The sequence below is a fragment of the Lacerta agilis genome, chromosome 8 (genome assembly GCF_009819535.1).
Source record: "Lacerta agilis isolate rLacAgi1 chromosome 8, rLacAgi1.pri, whole genome shotgun sequence".
NCBI lineage: Eukaryota > Metazoa > Chordata > Lepidosauria > Squamata > Lacertidae > Lacerta > Lacerta agilis.
This window is the reverse complement of record NC_046319.1, coordinates 82,459,997-82,479,518: the sequence shown is the minus strand read 5'-3', so window position 1 is coordinate 82,479,518 and position 19,522 is coordinate 82,459,997. Positions and strand designations below refer to the sequence as shown.

Below are 19,522 nucleotides of genomic sequence, written 5' to 3'. Positions count from 1 at the left end.
GGTAAGTGGGGTAGAAGTGGCAGGATCATTAGGTGGGAGTGATCATGCTCTTCTGGAGTTTATTATACAGCGGAAAGGAGCAACCAAGCATACTAAGACTCAAATTCTAGACTTTAAGAAAGCTGACTTCAGAAAATTTAGGGAAATGCTGGGAGTGATCCCATGGTCAGTAATACTAAAAGGGAAGGGAGTTCATGATGGATGGGAGTTTGTTAAAAGGGAGATATTAAAAGCACAACTTCAAACAGTACCAATGAGACGAAAACATGGAAGGTGCCTAAAGAAGCCAGGGTGGCTATCTAAAGAACTTTTAACTGATTTAAGATTTAAAAGGGATATGTACAAAAAATGGAAAAAGGGGGAAGTCACCAGAGAGGAATTCAAACAAATAGCCAGCAAGTGTAGAGACAAAGTCAGAAAAGCTAAAGCACAGAATGAACTCAGGCTTGCTAGAGAGGTTAAAAGCAATAAAAAGGGCTTTTATGGGTATGTCCGTAGCAAAAGGAAGAACAATGAAACAGTGGGGTCACTTAGAGGAGAAGATGGTGAAATGCGAACAGGAGACAGAGAAAGGGCAGAACTCCTCAATGCCTTCTTTGCCTCAGTCTTCTCAAAAAAAGAAAACAATGCCCAACCTGAAGAATATGGGGCAGATGATTCAGCAGGGGAAACACAGCCCAGAATAAGTAAGGAGGTAATACAAGAATACTTGGCTAGTTTAGATGTATTCAAGTCTCCAGGGCCAGATGAACTACATCCAAGAGTATTAAAAGAACTAGCAGAGGTGATTTCAGAACCACTGGCAGTAATCTTTGAGAATTCCTGGAGAACTGGGGAAGTACCGGCAGACTGGAGGAGGGCAAATGTTGTCCCTATTTTCAAAAAGGGGGAAAGAGAAGACCCAAACAATTACCGCCCAGTCAGCCTGACATCAATACCAGGAAAGATTCTAGAGCAGATCATTAAGCAAACGGTCTGTGAGCACCTAGAAAGGAACGCTGTGATCACTAAAAGTCAGCATGGGTTTCTGAAAAATAAGTCATGTCAGACCAATCTGATCTCATTTTTTGACAGAATTACAAGCCTGGTAGATGAAGGGAATGCTGTGGATGTAGCCTATCTTGATTTCAGCAAGGCCTTTGACAAGGTGCCCCATGATATTCTCGTAAAGAAGCTGGTAAAATGCGGACTAGACAATGCTACCATTCAGTGGATTTGTAACTGGCTGACTGACCGAACCCAAAGGGTACTCATTAATGGCTCCTCTTCATCCTGGAGAGAAGTGACTAGTGGGGTGCCACAGGGTTCTGTCTTGGGCCCAGTCTTATTCAACATCTTCATCAATGACTTGGATGATGGGCTTGAAGGTATCCTGATCAAGTTTGCAGATGACACCAAATTAGGAGGGGTGGCTAATACCCCAGAGGACAGGATCACACTTCAAAATGACCTTAACAGACTAGAGAACTGGGCCAAAGCAAACAAGATGAATTTTAACAGGGAGAAATGTAAAGTACTACACTTGGGCAAAAAAAATGAAAGACACAAATACAGGATGGGTGACACCTGGCTTGAGAGCAGTACATGTGAAAAGGATCTAGGAGTCTTGGTAGACCATAAACTTGACATGAGTCAACAGTGTGATGCAGCAGCTAAAAAAGCCAATGCAATTCTGGGCTGCATCAATAGGAGTATAGCATCTAGATCAAGGGAAGTAATAGTACCACTATATTCTGCTCTGGTCAGACCTCACCTGGAATACTGTGTACAGTTCTGGGCACCACAGTTCAAGAAGGATACTGACAAGCTGGAACGTGTCCAGAGGAGGGCAACCAAAATGGTCAAAGGCCTGGAAACGATGCCTTATGAGGAACGGCTTAGGGAGCTGGGTATGTTTAGCCTGGAGAAGAGAAGATTAAGGGGTGATCTGATAGCCATGTTCAAATATATAAAAGGATGTCATATAGAGGAGGGAGAAAGGTTGTTTTCTGCTGCTCCAGAGAAGCGGACACGGGGCAATGGATTCAAACTACAAGAAAGAAGATTCCACCTAAACATTAGGAAGAACTTCCTGACAGTAAGAGCTGTTCGACAGTGGAATTTGCTGCCAAGGAGTGTGGTGGAGTCTCCTTCTTTGGAGGTCTTTAAGCAGAGGCTTGACAGCCATCTGTCAGGCATGCTTTGATGGTGTTTCCTGCTTGGCAGGGGGTTGGACTGGATGGCCCTTGTGGTCTCTTCCAACTCTATGATTCTATGATTCTATTGATGCAGCCCAGAATTGCATTGGCTTTTTTAGCTGCTGCATCACACTGTTGACTCATGTCAGCCTTAAAAGTGTTTTACAGGATTCTCTTGTCATGCTAATAAAGGGAGATATGTAAATCTAACAAGTAACAACAGGACCTGGGGGAGGGCAAGACCAGGGGGTGATGTGGAGCACGTGCTCTGCCTGCAGAAGGCCTTGGGGCCGGAGCCCAGCATTTCCCAGTAATAAGAACCAGGCCTTTGGGCTGATTAACATCCAATGGATGCCCTTTTAAAATGTGTTGGGAGGCGGGGGTTACTGGGTTGTTTTCGTTTTTATGTTGATTGTGGATTTCATGTTTTTTGTATTGTGATTTTATCTTGTGAAACACCCTGAGACCTGTGGACTGTGAGGGGAGAGACTTTGTCAGGCAAGGCCTCCTTCCACCTGCCTTGCCCCACCCTCCAGTCTCTGCTGCTTCTCAGTTTGTGTTGTAGTATTTTATGCACTGTGGCTTGCCGTTGTTTTACTGATTGTAGTTTAGAAATTAATTACTGTGACTGTTAAGAGTGGGATTCTGTTTAATTTTCATATGCTGGTATTTAGTATTATTCTATACTATTCTCATGATGGCTGAATGAGACACACCCTACGCCAGTGTGGTGTAGTGGTTAAGAGCGGCAGACTCGTAATCTGGGGAACTGGGTTCGCGTCTCCACTCCTCCACATGCAGCTGCTGGGTGACCTTGGGCTAGTCACACTTCTCTGAAGTCTCTCAGCCCCACTCACCTCACAGAGTGTTTGTTGTGGGGGAGGAAGGGAAAGGAGAATGTTAGCCGCTTTGCGACTCCTTCGGGTAGCGATAATGCGGGATATCAAATCCAAACTCTTTTTCTTCTTCTTCTTCCTCTATTTGGTGTTGGCTGCTTATTTTAAAGTTGTTGTTTTTTATCACATTAATTTTCATATGCTGATATTTAGTATTATTCTATACTATTCTCATGATGGCTGAATGTTACTTTATTTGGTGTTCGGCTGCTTATTTTAAAGTTATATACGCTGATATTTAATATTATTTTATACTATTTTCGTGATGGCTGAATGTTACTTTATTTGGTGTTTGGCTGCTTATTTTAAAGTTATGTTTTATTATCACATTTTCATATGCTGATATTTAGTATTATTCTATACTATTCTCATGATGGTTGAACGTTACTTTATTTAGTGTTCTGCTGCTTATTTTAAAGTTGTGTTTTATCATCACATTTTTGCATTGGATCGTTACAAGGTGTACATTCTCTGTTGTAAGCCGCCTTGGGTATTGTCAGATAGAAAGACGGCATACGAATTAAAAGTGGTGATGATGATGAGAGGGTGGTATATAAATTTAATGAATAACACTGATGACGATAATGATGGTTGGTGATAACGAAGAACCCGCAGAAGGCGCAGCCGCCGACGTCACGAGACCCCCCCCTCCCTCCCTCCCTCATCCGGGGACCCTCCCTTGCCCCGCCCACTCACTCGCCTCACCTGCTGCTGCTGCTGCTGCTTGACAGCGTCCCTCAGGACGGCCTCCGTCAGCCCCACCCCGACCGCCTGAGGGGGCACCTGAGGAGGGACCCCCGCGCTCAGCGCTCGCCCGGGCACCGCCCAGCCGCCTCGCCGCTTCCACCGCCGGCAGCACCGCCCGACAGAGCCGCCGCCGCCGCCGCCCTCCTGCAGCGCCCGAAGCCCGCCCGACAGAGCCGCCGCGGACAAGGCGCGAGCGGCCGCCACAACCGCCGCCATCTTTCCTCGCGCTGCACTGAGCGGCGCATGCGCCGAGCTCGGCCAATCAGGCTAAAGAATCAGGCGAAGGAGAGGAGTAAGGACCAGCCAATCAGAGAGGTGAGAAAGGACAGAAGCGGCGCCCGCACGCCCCTCCCCGTTTTACGTTACGCCCGGCGCTGGCCAATCCGCCGACGTCTCCCACTGTTTCCCGCCCACCTGTTGGCCGTCGACCAATCACGCGTCCCGCTAAATTGCCGGGTGTTTTCTTTCCTTTTAAAAAAAACTCCTCTCCAGGGCGGGAACTCCCGAGCGGACAGCGTGCCCGCATTGCCCAATGGAAGGGGGGTAACTGGGCGGGGCGAAGATCTTATTGGTTTGGAGGCGGGAGCGGGCTTTTCCTGTCGGTACGGTGATTGGTGCTCCTCAGAAGGAGGAGCCAGCTGCAGGCAGGAAACGGTGGCCGACAAGGTTAAAGGGGCAGAGCCACGTGCGAGAGGCCCCTGCCTTCATCTAAGCCCCAAATGGCGCTACCCGCCTCTCACCCATTGCTCTGCATGGGAGAATACTGCATCCTGCAGTGCTGGCCGCCAACCTGGATGGATTTAAAAGAGGGCTAGACAAATCATGGGAGTTATTGACAGGTCTGCCCTGCCTCCGCAATTGGGAGGAAGCAGTGCTTCCGAATGCCAGTTGCAGCAGGAGGGGGACGGAGGACCCTTGTTCCGGTCTGGTCCTGGCTCATAGCTGTCAACTTTTCCCCTTTTTTTAAAAAGGGAAATTCCCTTATTCCGAATAGGATTCCTCGCAAGAAAAGGGAAAAGTTGGCAGCTATGCCTGGCCTGCAGGTTTCCCACAGGTTGGCAGTGTTGTAAGAAATCAGGGTCTTTTATATATATCTAATAAATGTTCATGGGTATGCCAAGCAGACAAGGCCACTTCACCGTCCTATCCCAAAAGAAGAAAAACGGACTTCTGGGCGGATTGGACATTCCTTTTAAATCATGACTCAGGATGTAATTATGTGTTACCTTAATTGATGTTTTTTATAATTTTATAAATAGGGGGTGATGTTTTATGTTGTAAATTTACTGCTAAGTCTGTTACTTTAAAGTCCTTTCGAAGTTCTAAGTAGAAAGGCTAAGTATATATGTTGTTTGAAAAATCGTGTGTGATGGGCCAATGGCCGTAATAATAAATATCTGATCAGACAAGGCCACATGTCTGAGGCAGACAGGCCTCACACCATTTTGACTCCCAACTGACCAAATGTTTCTTTGTCTCAGGAACAAAGTGTGTGTGTGGGGGGGGGAGGTTGCCCCTCCAGCTACTCAGCAGCCCTCTGCCTGGGTGATAATCCCTGGCATCCTGATACCCGAGTGCCAGAGGGAAACAGGGAAATGTAAATATCTATTTTGTTTCACTTGATGGGCTTTTGGTGGAGGGCAAGAGGAGGTTTGGGCAGGGTCCAGGATGCTCAGATTACTGCCACCAGACCTCCCCTTTCATGATGTAACCATAATGTATGGGGGGTGGTCTTGGGTTACACCCCTTCTGTGATGCATGTGTGAGGTTTCTGGGGGTGGGCTGAACTCCAGCATGGGGGAAATTCAAATTTGTATTTAAGGAAACATAGTCCTTTGTTCGAGGTTCTTCCCTGCTCACCTGTGTGTGAGGAAAGGACCATGTCGCGACAGTGAAAATAAAGACTTTGCTTCTCAATCTTCTCTGGTTGGCCTCTGTTATATTTTCCTACCGATGGAGAACCTAAAAGGAGCTCTTGTGTACCCCATAAGGGAATAAGGGCAGATTTTTGCTTATAACAGCAGCTGGGAACAGGATGCTGAGCTATATGGGCCAAAAGCAGGCTCCTAGCTACACAACCAATACCCAAGGATATGGCTGCCTAACAAAAGTTTATTGCAAATATTTGCATTGGCCACCCACTTAGCTTTTTGTACTGGCACCAACTCCTGTCACTTTTCTCTCTTTGGAAGGTTGCAAATGGCGACTGACCCATTGTCACCTAATGAGCTTCAATGTGAAATAGGTGTATGGACCTGATCTCCTATGTTCACACATTCTATTCACTACACTATACTGGAACCTACTCTAAAAGGTGTTGGCATGCCCAGGACTCAAATCACGGGTAGAATCATAGAATCGTAGAGTTGGAAGGGACCCCTGAGGTCATCCAGTCCAACCCCCTGTAATGCAGGAATCTCAGCTGAAGCATCCCTGACAGATGGCAATCTAACCTCTGCTTAAAAACCTCCAGGGAAGAAGAGTTCACAACTTCCCAAAGGAGGCCATTCCACTGTTGAACATCTCTTACGCAGGGGTCTATCGGGGGGGAGGCATGATATGGGAATACAGTAGAATCTGTGCAAGAGATACACCAAGACTTGTTCTTTTCATTCCTGTGAAATGTACCATGGGAAGTCTTTTACACCTTGACTACACCATTGAAGGTGGGGAGCCAGAGAGTTGCTGTGGTGTCTAGCTCAGCCAATGATCAATAAAATGCGGAAGACAAGACTGGCACAAGGCCTACAGACACCGTTTTGCTGGAACTCAACTAAGAAAACCCCCACTGAGAAAACCTAGGTGGAAAGCAAGTCTTCTCAGCCAAACTGCAACATGAAACGTCACCTGCTCTGAACTCAGGAGGGTCTCTCCCCTTGTATTAAACATAAACAGCGTTTAACACTCCAGGAGGGTTAAAAAGAAGACGACAACTGCAATCTGTTCTCTAGGAAACCTCGTTCCAGAAATAAGGCAGAAATAGCTTTAAAAGAAGATGATAGAAACTCATGGAGAATAAAAAATATCAATGGCTAGTAGCCATGCTCTGCCTCCACGGTCAGAAGCTGTAATGCTTCTGAATCCCAGTTGCTTGAAGCCACAGGAGGAGAGAGCTCAGGCCCTGCTTGCTAGGTTTCCCACAGGCGTCTGGCTGGCCACCGTGAGACCAGGATGCTGGGCTGAGTGGGCCACTGGCTTGAACCAGCAGGCTCTTGTGTCAAGTCTTGAATGCGACGGTTTCTCTACCAAGGTGAACACAGCACAGGCGTTATGTGGTGGATGAGACTATTTTATTACAACAAGCTACACACTGGATGGCAGCAGAGGGCCTAAGGTGCTACGAGAAAGAGAGAGAGAGAGAAGGGAATATGGTTGTGCCCCACCCACAGGCTTCCGCTGAAGTCACTTTATGCATATTTGCAAGACTGTCCCCCAACCCCCCCAAGAAAAAAGAAAATCACCTGCTGAGCTGGGGAAAGAAGCAGCAACAGAGGAGGGGGAAAGAACACGGAAAATAAAACTTTCTTTGGAGCAAAACTGTACAAGGACATGCTGTACCAGTCTGCAGGTGATATGCTAAAAAAAGAAGAAGAAAAGAACGAAATAAACCAGCCACCCACACCAAAATGATTCTTCCCCTCTCTCTCTAGGCCTCCAGCAGCTTGCCAAGGAAGCGCAGGTTGAGGATCTTGAGCTGTTCTTCCAGGTCCATGCGGACGATGCCATCCTCTCCGTCAATGCTCAACAGGACGCCGGTGGCCTCTCGGTCCTCTCCCAGGATGACCTTGACCTGCAGGATGGGGAGAAGCTCGGGGTCACTGATCCAAAAGCAGGAGAGCCCCCCCCCCCCCGGAAGACAGAAGAAATACCAACGATAGAAGAATGGGAGATGAAAATGATGGACTATATGGAGCTCGCTGAACTGACCGGGAAACTTCCAAGACCAGAGGGATGACGCGGTGGAGAAAGAGTGGATTAAATTTAAAGTATATTTAAAGAATCATGTTAAGATTAGCATTTAAGATAAGCCGGAAGACTAGACAGGCAGCAGATATAGAAGTTAGATAAGACATAGTATCAGATGAAGTAATGTTAAGGTTAATAGGTAAGAGAAGATGATTAGTTTGTAAAGATGAGAATATAGAAAGGCAAAGAAATTACTAAAGATGATTTATAAGGAACACAGACGGGGAGGGCGAGAGGAAGTCAACACACAATGTTATGAAAGAAGGATGGTTAGAGTTAAATATGTGTTTTTATTAATTTCTTTTTGTACTTCGTTGTAATGTTTGTATTGTTTGTTTTTTGTTCAATGTATTGTTAAAAAAACCAATAAATTTTTGGAAAAAACAAAAAACAAAAGCGGGAGGCCCCCCCCCCCAACCCCACACTGGCCCAAGTGTGCACAGATAGGACCAATAGTGGGGAAAATTAACAAATGCAACAACGGAAAACAACTGTGATTAAAATGAAACGAGCAGCAGTTGTGTACGGTCTCCACCAAACGGGGTTGGCTGGCAGAGAGCCTCGTACAAAAAGTGCTCCCCTGGCCGCCCTCACTGCTGCCAGTTTCTTAACCCTCTCCTAGTATTGTCTTTCCCTCTGCGACCTGTGACCGACCCCTGCAAATCAGGAGGGGAGACCGTCAAGCACCACCGAGAATGAAAGATGGGGTTGAGCAAGAGCGCTCCTGTGTCGACCCTCTTCAGTACAGGAGAGCACAGTAACCCAGTTCAATGTGGCAACCTGCTTCCCCCTGCCCTCCACTGTTTCGGAATATAAACTCTAATGGGAGTGGTAGCCCCAAACATGGAAGTGAGAACTGGACCATAAAGAAGGCTGATTGCCGAAGAATGGATGCTTTTGAATTATGGTGCTGGAGGAGACTCTTGAGAGTCCCATGGACTGCAAGAAGATCAAACCTATCCATTCTCAAAGAAATCAGCCCTGAGTGCTCACTGGAAGGACAGATCCTGAAGTTGAGGCTCCAGTACTTTGGCCACCTCATGAGAAGAGAAGACTCCCTAGAAAAGACCCTGATGTTGGGAAAGATGGAGGGCACAAGGAGAAGGGGACGGCAGAGGACGAGATGGTTGGACGGTGTTCTCGAAGCGACTAGCATGAGTTTGGCCAAACTGCGGGAGGCAGTGAAGGATAGGCGTGCCTGGCGTGCTCTGGTCCAGGGGGTCACGAAGTGTCGGACACGACTGAACAACAACAAAAGCCCCAAACATCTTGGAAGGCATCACAGCAGAAGGACTTGAGATGGGAGAAACATCTTGCACGTACCTTGTTGTTCTTGGTTGGTATCACAGGCTCCAGGTGCTCACTCGAAATGCTGACTACCTTCTCGCTGTCCTTAAGGTAGACTGAGCACATCCCACCCTGTCGGGGCAGAGGAGGAAGGAGGGACAGAGAATCAAGGTGACCAGTTTCAGGTGTCAGGGCAAGCAAGCATTCCTGATTCTGGATGGTTTCGGAGCTGGTTGCTGCCTCTTAGTAAATTTGGGGCTGTACTAGGACTGTAAGATACCATGTATGCTGGGAGGACTAAAGAGTCAGGGGCAGATATGTTGGCTAAAAGTACGTTCCAACAACTTTGGTCTACAGCAGGGTGGATAAAAATCAATGATTTTAAAGATAATAATAATTTAAAAATTGATTTTTTTAAAAAAATGCTCTTGGAGGAAAATTCTTTCTAAAGATAGTTTTCTATTCAAGTTACATTATAGTCCAAAGGCTAATCATGGATACATATGGTATAATGTTATTGTTTTAGTTAAATAAATTGTTTAAGTTGTTATTTAGGAAATGGATTATTTTTCTCCTTCCAATAAAGTACAGCAGAAAAGTTGTCCAAATATGAACAATTCACTTATTAAACCTCACCCTAATTTCATAATTATCTATGTATCTCTGATAGTATAACCAAATCAGTACTTTTTGATATAACTGTAAGAACTACTCTGAAAATGAAAACTTCATCTGGTTGTAAATATTAAGATGATACCAGCAAGAATGAGTCTTTCTGTAATAATAAAAAAAATTAAATCAAGTCTTACTGACTAGTGATTAAAATCGTGATTTAAATCGATTTGATTAAGTCAAATCCACTTTGGTCTACAGTGGGGCCTTCTTGCCTGGAGCTTCACTAGCGGCCCTGCATTGTGGCTGTAGACATTAACAGTTGTTTTTAATGGGTGGGGCTCCAGTGGGATCCTTCATTCCTTATAACGCACTTGAGTTGAGAGTAAGGGGCACTCAGAACTGGGGCAGGGGAAGGATTAGGGGCGAGAGAACTACACAGAGACTCCTCTGGAATATGAAGAGCACCTAAACAAATCCTTGGCTGTTTTTCACGCCTCACCCAAAACAGCTGTCAAGACATTTCATTAGACACATAGGCCACTGGTGAACAAGCCCAGACTAGGGCAGGATGTCCCGAATGGCTCCTTTTTCTTGAGTCCGGGCCTTAGCTAGACACTTTGCAGGACAAAAATGCCCTGCTCTGCTCCTATTGGGTTTGAGCAATGGGAAGCTCTGCTACTGAACCCTGCCAAACTCCTTTAACCTTCTCCCCACCCCCACCCCGGTTCGCCTCTGTCTCCTGACCAACCCATGCAAACAGCCATAATCATCCACTTACGGTCACGCTGCGGATAACTCCGGTCTGCCCCACGACCTGGCTGTCCAAGTAGGTGTCCCGTACTTTGACCTGGATGTCGGTGGTGACCCAGTCGCTGGAGCTCTGCTCGATCCCGGAACCAGGTGTGTGCGGGTTGTAAGCTCCTGGAGAGGGAGCCCCTGGAGTCATAGGGCTGTAGCCCACTGGGCTAGGGCTGGGGCTAGCCTGGAGAGACAGAAAGTCAACGAGTTATCAGGGTGTGGTTGACGTCAAAGCGAAACACATCTCTGCAGATTTAACAGAATGTCCTGCTAATTTGACATCTATAGGATTATGCTGCAGTAACACATGTTCCTTGGCTCCCAATAATTTTTGGGAATTGGGGGAGTCACATCCCCACCTTCTTTAGGGCTACTTTAGAAAGACCTGCATACATTGGTTCCCAGTACGTTTCCGAGCACAATTCAAAGTGTTGGTGCTGACCTTGAAAGCCCTAAACGGCCTCAAAGGCCCAGTATACCTAAAGGAGCGTCTCCACCCCCATCGTTCTGCCAGGACACAGAGGTCCAGCTCCGAGGGCCTTCTGGCGGTTCCCTCGCTACGAGAAGCCAAGTTACAAGGAACCAGGCAGAGGGCCTTCTCGGTAGTGGCACCCGCCCTGTGGAACATCCTCCCACCAGATGTCAAAGAGAACTACCAGACTTTTAGAAGACATCTGAAGGCAGCCCTGTTTAGGGAAGCTTTTAATGTTTGATGGATTATTGTACTTTCATGTTTTGCTGGAAGCTGCCCAGAGTGGCCTGGGTATAAATAATAAACTATTATTATTATTATTATTATTATTATTATTATTATTATTATTATTATTATTATTACGAAGGCAGAAGGAAGCTCCTGAAGTTGGCCTGGGAATGTTTTTTACCATTTATGAACCACCCTGAGACCTATGGATGAAGGGCAGTATACAAATGTAAAATGTAATTACTATTCAGACACAGAGGCACAGGTTGATTTCTATGTGGCACAAGAGCTACAGTGCATGTAACTGTGCACATGGCAAGACCTTAAGCTCCTTTCATTTCTGCAATCGATTTAAAGTTTGCAGGCCCAAATCTTCTCTGATACAAGCGCACGCGTTCTTTGTGAGAGAGGGAAAACCAGCCCGCAAGCCTTTTGCTGCTTTCAAGGACAGCAGCCCCAAAGCCATGTGGCAGGGAAGTCCCCTCCCTTCCACTGCAGCCGGGAATGGGACCGGCATCGCAGAAGCTTTTAGAGTATAGAGACCCTCGTCCGCTGTTTACGAGCTCCCCCTCCCCCTCTGGGAGCTCGCATGGTTCACATTCCTCAGAGGGGGAAAGGGGGGGGGGAGACAGAAGAGCGATGCGGAGGCTTAGAGCCGGAACACCACAGGGGAAGCAGGGACAGAGGTCAAGTTCTCACACTACGTGGTCGATCGCAGAGGGGGAAAAGGAGGGGCTTCAGGCTCCCCAAGTTGCTTTGTTGGAAGGGAAACCGAAAGAGTTCATTCCTGGACACTGATGAGTAAGGGAAAGGACGTTTGAGACTTTGCTTTGCTGTATATAGCTTGCACAATAAAGAACTTAGTTTTTAGAAGTTCTTTGCCTTGGATTGTTACTCATGAGCAACCACTAAGCATCCTTACACCATGCTTTGGGTTGCGTGTATTAATGAGACCCAAACCCTACCCAATCTCAACTGTACCTGGTAAGCCATGGGAGACGGTGTCGGGTGGTAGCTGGCTGGAGAGTGGGTGTTTTGGTAGCCTACCGGGCTAGGCGCCACTTGATGGAAACTCTGCGGGCTTGGACTCGGCTGGTAGGAGCCCTGCGGGGATGGAACGGCGTAGGGAGAAAACTGGTCTGTGTTATACCTGCCAAGAGAAAGAGAGAGGGCTTCGGTCAGGAACAGGGAGGGAGGGAGGGAGGGAAACACAGTCAGTCTTCACTGCCCTCCCCCAGTTGCTCCCTCAGATTAAGCTCTGGGGTATTGCACTCAGAAAAATGGCATCCTGGATTCTTAGGGAGAGCATCAGTTTACTCAACAGAAGAGGGTTGTAAAACACTAAGGATTTCAGCCCCATCTCAGGCAGAGAAAATCCTTTTTGCTTTGCTTTCTCCATTCACAGAAGTCCAGGGGGAGGGGTGGGAGGAGGCAATACTGTGAGGTTTGGAGCTTTCAGGGTTAAATAAGCTCAGCAGTACGCCCCTCCCACAGGGAAGATGTGTCACAACATCCGGGGTATCTGCTGTATACAGGATGTCTATGTGATTTGTGACGCACTGTTTTTTCTGGCCAGTCCTACTTTCGGTTTGACCGGAGCGGCAGACATGTCGCCCGTGAAGCCCGGGAGCATCCGTTGATTTATGCTTGTAAATAAAGCATGCTTGACTTGAAACAAGCTAGACTTGTGGGAGTTCAATTGCTGCCACGAAAGGCACACATACCGTTGCGCAAGAAGAGGTTTGAAGTTTGAACAACTCTGCCAAAGCACCGGAGAAGCAGGAAAATGCAGCAGGAAGTGTTGCTGGACACCACTCAAAGTGCTAAACTGGTTTGGAGGCTTTTCCAGTTAAAACCAAATCCTAGAAGAAGCAACAACCGCCCCCCCCCCCTTCCGACTCCAGCGCACTTACATAGCTGGGGTCCCAGGCGTCTGAGGGTTGTACGGTGGGTTAACCTGCGGGGAAGAAGGGTCGGGATAGCCAGGAGTCTGTGGGTTGGGGGTTCCGCCGTAGCCTTGTGGAGAAGGGGTGGGCTCGTCGTCAAAACCATAGTCGAACTCTTCATCCGCCCTACAGAAAAGGAAGTGGGGGGGGGGTTTGGAGGAGGCAAAAGCGGTCAGTTGGCCCAGACGGATTCTCGCCTCTCCATCCATCCCCTTGCCCTGAAACCCACCCTCCTCCTCCAATGAGGAAAACCAACCTGGAGGGAGTGTTGGGGTTGTTGGGGTCCCAAGCCCCACTCTGTGCGGGTGTCCGGCTGCCGTCGTGCAAGGGGGTTTGAGAGCCGTAGTGAGGAGTCCGGTTGCCTGAAAGATGGACGCATGTCATGAGATTAACACCCAAGACCAGATGGTGGAAAAGGCAGCATCTTTCACACGTATTCCAGTGCTATCCTGGAAATCTGCTTTCTCTTGCTTAATTCATTCTGCTCCTTAAAATTAGTAAGGAGAAGAGGAGTTTGGATTTGATACCCTGCTTTATCACTACTCGAAGGAGTCCCAAAGCGGCTAACATTCTCCTTTCCCTTCCTCCCCCACAACAAACACTCTGTGGGGTGAGTGGGGCTGAGAGACTTCAGAGAACTGTGACTAGCCCAAGGTCACCCAGCAGCTGCATGTGGAGGAGCGGAGACGCGAACCCGGTTCCCCAGATTATGAATCCACCGCTCTTAACCACTACACCACACTGGCTCTCAGTAACTTTATTGAGCTGCGGTTCGCTAACCAACAGGAAACCACACCCAACGGGTAAGACCTGACTGTTCTCCCCACACCTGCCCTCAAGTGGGGTCCCCCCCTTCCATCCTCTACTCACCATCGTGCGACGGAGTCTGTGACCCATACATCGGCGTGCGGGACCCTGACCCGTACATGGGGGTCTGAGAACCGTACATGGGTGTCCGTGCATAAGTGGAGGTCATGCCGCCCGGTCTCCTTGAGCCGCTGCCAGAGGGAAAAGGGAAACGCTGGTTAGATAACAACAGAATTTCAAGAAAATTCCACATTTCTAGAAAAGAACAGACCCCAGGCGTAAGGAGGAGCCATCCATTCATTCTCCGTGTGGGCTGCGGCCAATGGGAGTCCGTCACCTAGACCCCACCCCTCTCCACCTTTGCAGCCTGCATGGCCAATGAACAGCCGGGGATGCTGGGAGTTGTAGTCCAGCAATGCAAGGAAGGTTGCAGGCTCCCAAAACTAGTCCAAATTCCCCTGGTGCTTTAAGATGATTTGCACTAAAAGCTGGGCCAGTCTTAGGTAGTGGTTCTTGAGAGGTTCAAGGAAGTCAACCAGTTTGGTGGAATCATCTTTCCGCTGGGGTAATATAAAACCCCTGCTCTCTTCTTCAGCGTGTCCATGGTCCCTGAATGCAGGGAGCACGATGTGTTGGCTCTTCTGTGCCTCTGGGGATCCCAATATACTGTATATTACCAGTGCGGGTACAACAGGGAGAGGGAACTTGTGGGCACCCAGCTGCCACTGGACTACAACTTCCCCCATCCCTGACCACTGGCTTTTGAGCCCAGCAACTTCTGGCAGACCCCCATAGGTCCCTCCCCCTCCGCCCCACCAGGGCTTGCAGGAGTTAGGTGCCCCTCTGCATCCTGAACCCAAACACACTGCCCTGCCGGCTCTTACAAGGTCGTGAGACGCTGTCGGTCCACAGAGATGGTCTGGCAGGTGGAATGCAGCTCCACGCGGGCGGTGGATTCCGTGGCATCCTTGACCATGCCAATGTAGCCTATGAGAGATCGGAACCAAGCTTGTTAACCTGGGAGAACCAAGGGGACGCTGCCAAACTAAGCCAACTTCCTCCACCATGCGTCTGGGAAACTGAGTCCCTCGTCTGTGAATGTCTACCACTGCAGAACCATTTTCATTTAACTGCGGATCACTTACAATCCCAGGGCTTCATGGGGTGATAATTAATAATAATAATAATAATAATAATAATAATAATAATAATAATAATAATTTTATTTATACCCTGCCCTTCCCCGCCAAACTGGGCTCAGGGCGGCTAACACCAATAAAATCACAACAAAAACATAAAACAATTCGTTAAAATACAATTTAAATTTTAATTTAGACTGCAGCCTCATTTTTAAGTAGCCCACCAATCACACCAAAAGAATGAAACATCAGGGTTTAACTGAAACCAACCCAAAGGCCAGGTGGAACAGCTCCGTCTTGCAGGCCCTGCGGAAAGATGCCAAATCCCGCAGGGCCCTGGTCTCTTGTGACAGACCGTTCCACCAAGTTGGGGCCAGTAATGAGAAGGCCCTGGCCCTGGCCCTAGTTGAAGCCAACCTAGCATCCTTGTGGCTCGGGACCTCCAAAAAGTTATTATTTGAGGACCTTAAGGTCCTACCCGGGACATACCAGGAGAGGCGGTCCCTTAGGGAGGGTCCTAAGCTGCATAGGGATTTAAAGGTCAGAACCAGCACCTTAAACCTGACCCTGTACTCCACCGGGAGCCAGTGCAGCTGGTAGAGCACTGGATGAATGTGGTCCCGTGGCAAGGACCCCGTGAGGAGTTAACAGCAACAGCCCACAGCCTGCTATCCTTTAAGTGCTCTCCTGAATCAAGGGCAAGAATTTGGACTGTATTCCCTCCACTGAGCGAGGGGACAGCTTACCTTTGTAGGGGCCTTGGGAAATCCGCACGGTCTGCCCAATGAGGTCGTTATCTCTGCGCCCGCGACCTCGGCTCATCCCGCCTCCTCCAAAGCCGCCGCGCTGCCCTGCGGAGCGGGAGGAGGAACACGGAGGTGTAGCACACACACATTCCCAAAGAGCCCCCGAGTAGTCGTGCACAGCCTCCCCCACCAATTAAATTTGTATACCACCCTACACCCATAGACCTCAGGGCAGAAGGTAAAAATTACAATAGAGTGGTACCTTGGTTTAAGAACAGCTTAGTTTATGAACAACTTGGATTAAGAACGCTGCAAACCCAGAAGTAGGTGTTTTGGTTTGTGAACTTTGCCTTGGAAGCAGAACATGTTCCGCTTCCTGTACGAGTCGCCTGCTACTATGGCAAAGCACGCCTTGGTTTAAGAACGGACTTCAGAGGAAGAGTGTCATGAATTTTGGAAGCCAAATCCAAATGAAAGGGGGACTGTTAAAAGTCTGGAGAATGATAGTTTGGATGACAGGCAGAAATTAGGAGAAAGAGAAGTGGGGAGGGGAACAGCGGGGGGGGAGGGGGAGAGATGGCTATTAAGAAAGGAGAGAGTGGGAGTGGGGTGAGAAAATATGAGGCAATAAATAATAGGTGATATAAAAGGATTTGAAAAAGGACTGTTTTATGGAACTTGCTGTATCGTCTGGGGTGACCTGGGTCCGGGGGCAAGGGGGTAAAAACGGAGGAGATTTTGGTCAAAAAATTATGTGATGTAAAGGGATATCTTTGGAAATTAATTGTAGGCTAAAGGGGTAAAATGTTAAGATTAAATGAAAATTGCTACAAACGTAACAAAATGAGCTCAATGAAGAGGGAAACGGGGAAGTCCATACAACAATGTATTGTAAATTATGGAAATGAAAATGTTTAATGGGTTGTTAAATTTTATAAAGTGGAATAAAAATTATATATATATATATCCGGAACGGATTAAGTTCGTAAACCAAGGTAACACTGTATATAAAAAACAAACAAACCAGAAACTACATAACAAAAGCGAAGACAACCCAATAATTCCCCCTTGCACAACACATTTTTTAAAGGGCATCAGATGTCAATCAACCTTTCCCACTGGCAGCGAAGAAGCAGGTGCATGTCAGCGTTCACAGTTTTGGAGGGATCTGATATTTGTTTTAGTGCCCAGAATAAAAGACTCGCAGCTTATTCGGCGGCTCCCTTGTTCCTTCCAGTCTCCTGCTGCTGTTCGTTTGCAGCAGGACTTCTCCTTGCTGGGGGGAGGGGGCAGAATGGGGAAACGGGCGCAACTCAGTTCCCAGGATGCACCAGCATACGCACCTCCGGCGCTGGGGTGCATGGGACTGTTGATGCGAGGACTCATGGGCTGGAAGCCGCCAATGGTGAAGTTTGTGACGTCCCGGGGCTGAGGGGGGGAAAATAAGAGAAATGAAAATTTCAGAAAACATCAGTAAGTCTCCACCCCAACCCCCGTAATCTAGCACAATGCCTCGGAAAAGGACTCAGTGAAGAGCAGGAGGGGGAGAGGGTGCTCTTGTTTTTGGTGGTCTTGGGGGGGGGGAGGTTGTTCCCAGAGACATCCTTTTCCTCCCTCTAACACCAGAACTCGTGGACATCTAACAATGCTGATGTTGGAAGATTCAGGATGGGAAAAAGCAAAGCACTTGTTAACACAGAGCATAGTTAAAACTATGGAAATGGCTGCCGCAGGAGGCAGTGATGGCTACTAGACACCATGGCTCTACTTTGAATCCCAGTTGCAGGAAGCTGAAGGAGAAGGAGAAGAAGAGAAGAGTTTGGATTTGATATCCCGCTTTTCACTACCCGAAGGAGTCTCAAAGCGGCTAACATTCTCCTTTCCCTTCCTCTGTGAGGTGAGTGGGGCTGAGAGACTTCAAAGAAGTGTGACTAGCCCAAGGTCCCCCAGCAGCTGCATGTGGAGGAACGGGGAAGCGAACCCGGTTCACCAGATTACAAATCCACCGCTCTTAACCACTACACCACACTGGCTCTCTCCAGGAGGGGAGAGGGCTGCTCTTGCGCTCTGGTCCTGCTTGCAAGCTCCCCATTGCAGCACCTGGTTGGCCACTGTGAGAACAGGACTGTCTGGCCAGAGTGGTGCACGCTCTGGTTATCTCCCGCTTGGACTTCTGCAATGTGCTCTACGTGGGGCTACCTTTGAAGGTGACGCAGGAAGTGCAACTAATCCAGAATGCGGCAGCTAGACTGGTGACTGGGAGCGGCCGCCGGGACCACATAACACCGGTCCTGAGAGGTTTCCGAGCACAATTCAAAGTGTTGGTGCTGACCTCTAAAGCCCTAAACAGCCTTGGTCCTGTATACCCGAAGGAGCGTCTCCACCCCCATCGTTCAGCCTGGACACTGAGGTCCAGCTCCGAGGGCCTTCTGCAAGAAGTGAGGTTACAGGGAACCAGGCAGAGGGCCTTCTTGGTGGTGGCATCCACCCTGTGGAACGCCCTCCCATCAGATGTCAAGGAAATAAGCAGCTATCCTATTTTTAAAAGACATCTGAAGGCAGCCCTGTTTAGGGAAGTTTTTAATATTGAATGCTGTATTGTTTTTAACACTCGATTGGGAGCTGCCCAGAGTGGCTGGGGAAACTCAGCCAGATGGGTGGGGTATAAATAATTTATTATTATTATTATTATTATTATTATTATTATTATTATTATTATTATTAGATGCTGGACAAAATGGGCCAATGGCCTGACGCAACAGAATCTTACAGTATTTTATTATTTGTTAAATTTGTAGACCACCCTATACCCTTAGATCTCAGGGCGGTTCACAACATTAGGTCACAATTTCTGTTTGGCCACTATGGGAGGCAGGTTGCTGGACTAGAAAGGCCCTTCTTAGGACCTTGTGGAACCCGGAGGACTACTCAGTTCGACAGCCGTGACAGACCATTGTGGATGACGAGGAGCGAAAACCATTTGCTCCGTGTAAACTTTACTGGGCCTTAGGGTTACCCCTCCCACCAACTTCTTTACACCGCGAGGTTATCAAACGTCTCAGTCAGAGGGCAGCTAGTAGCAATGCTGAATCACCGGTGTACTTTCTAAAAATGATGACGCTGAGACGTGTTCACATGCATATTATCAACAACAACAGTAAGATTCAAAGAAATGAAAAACGGGTGGAATTCAACAAAGCGTTTAGCAGGTTTGTGCATGGGGAACGAGGCCTGCTCACACAACAGAACCCCCCCGCCCAACAGTTCCGTGCAAGCAACAATGTAGTTGAATCCTCCCCCTGCCCCAAATCTATTGCCAAATCTATTGTACCAAATCTTTGAGAAAGAATATTTTGAAGAAGAAGACTAGATGTTCTAGTTTAGATGAGATGTAACATGTAAATTGTAAGTATGGATTTTTGTATTTGTCTGTTCAGACATTATTTACATACTTTGATACCCTTTGCACTGTATGTTTTAATACTAATAAGGTTTGACTTATCCCACCAGTGTATGTATGAATATACAGTAAATCCTGGGAAAGAATTTACTGAAGAAGCCCAAAATTGTCCATGGGTGAAACAGGGGACAAACGCAGGCACGCTGTCTAATTTGTGTGTGTCACATCTTCAATATTCCATCTGATTGGACTTGTTTCCATCTATCAACATCTGTGCGTATCATCTGACTGGACCTAT

The 19,522-nt window shown here is 47.8% G+C and overlaps 2 protein-coding genes across 5 annotated transcripts in view; both read right to left on the bottom strand.

Moving 5' to 3' along the window:
• The window catches only part of TIMM50 (translocase of inner mitochondrial membrane 50), a 41,108-nt gene extending 37,072 nt beyond the window's left edge, over positions 1 to 4,036 (bottom strand). Inside the window, exon 1 of one of the 3 annotated variants that reach the window (XM_033158609.1) lies at positions 3,779 to 4,036. In XM_033158609.1, the coding sequence (XP_033014500.1) occupies positions 3,779 to 4,036 (258 nt within the window). The remainder of the gene's footprint in view (positions 1 to 3,778) is intronic. The other 2 variants (XM_033158610.1, XM_033158611.1) reach the window with 2 other exon arrangements.
• Positions 4,037 to 7,091: 3,055 nt separating this feature from the next.
• SUPT5H (SPT5 homolog, DSIF elongation factor subunit) overlaps positions 7,092 to 19,522 on the bottom strand; it is a 32,300-nt gene continuing 19,869 nt past the window's right edge. The window contains exons 21-30 of one of the 2 annotated variants that reach the window (XM_033158607.1): positions 17,168 to 17,252; positions 15,825 to 15,929; positions 14,824 to 14,926; positions 14,003 to 14,130; positions 13,389 to 13,494; positions 13,100 to 13,258; positions 12,168 to 12,336; positions 10,467 to 10,670; positions 9,110 to 9,205; positions 7,092 to 7,610 (exon numbers count right to left, since the gene is read on the bottom strand). In XM_033158607.1, the coding sequence (XP_033014498.1) occupies positions 7,467 to 7,610; positions 9,110 to 9,205; positions 10,467 to 10,670; positions 12,168 to 12,336; positions 13,100 to 13,258; positions 13,389 to 13,494; positions 14,003 to 14,130; positions 14,824 to 14,926; positions 15,825 to 15,929; positions 17,168 to 17,252 (1,299 nt within the window). In that variant the 3' untranslated portion in view covers positions 7,092 to 7,466. The remainder of the gene's footprint in view (positions 7,611 to 9,109; positions 9,206 to 10,466; positions 10,671 to 12,167; positions 12,337 to 13,099; positions 13,259 to 13,388; positions 13,495 to 14,002; positions 14,131 to 14,823; positions 14,927 to 15,824; positions 15,930 to 17,167; positions 17,253 to 19,522) is intronic. The other variant, XM_033158608.1, reaches the window with a different exon arrangement.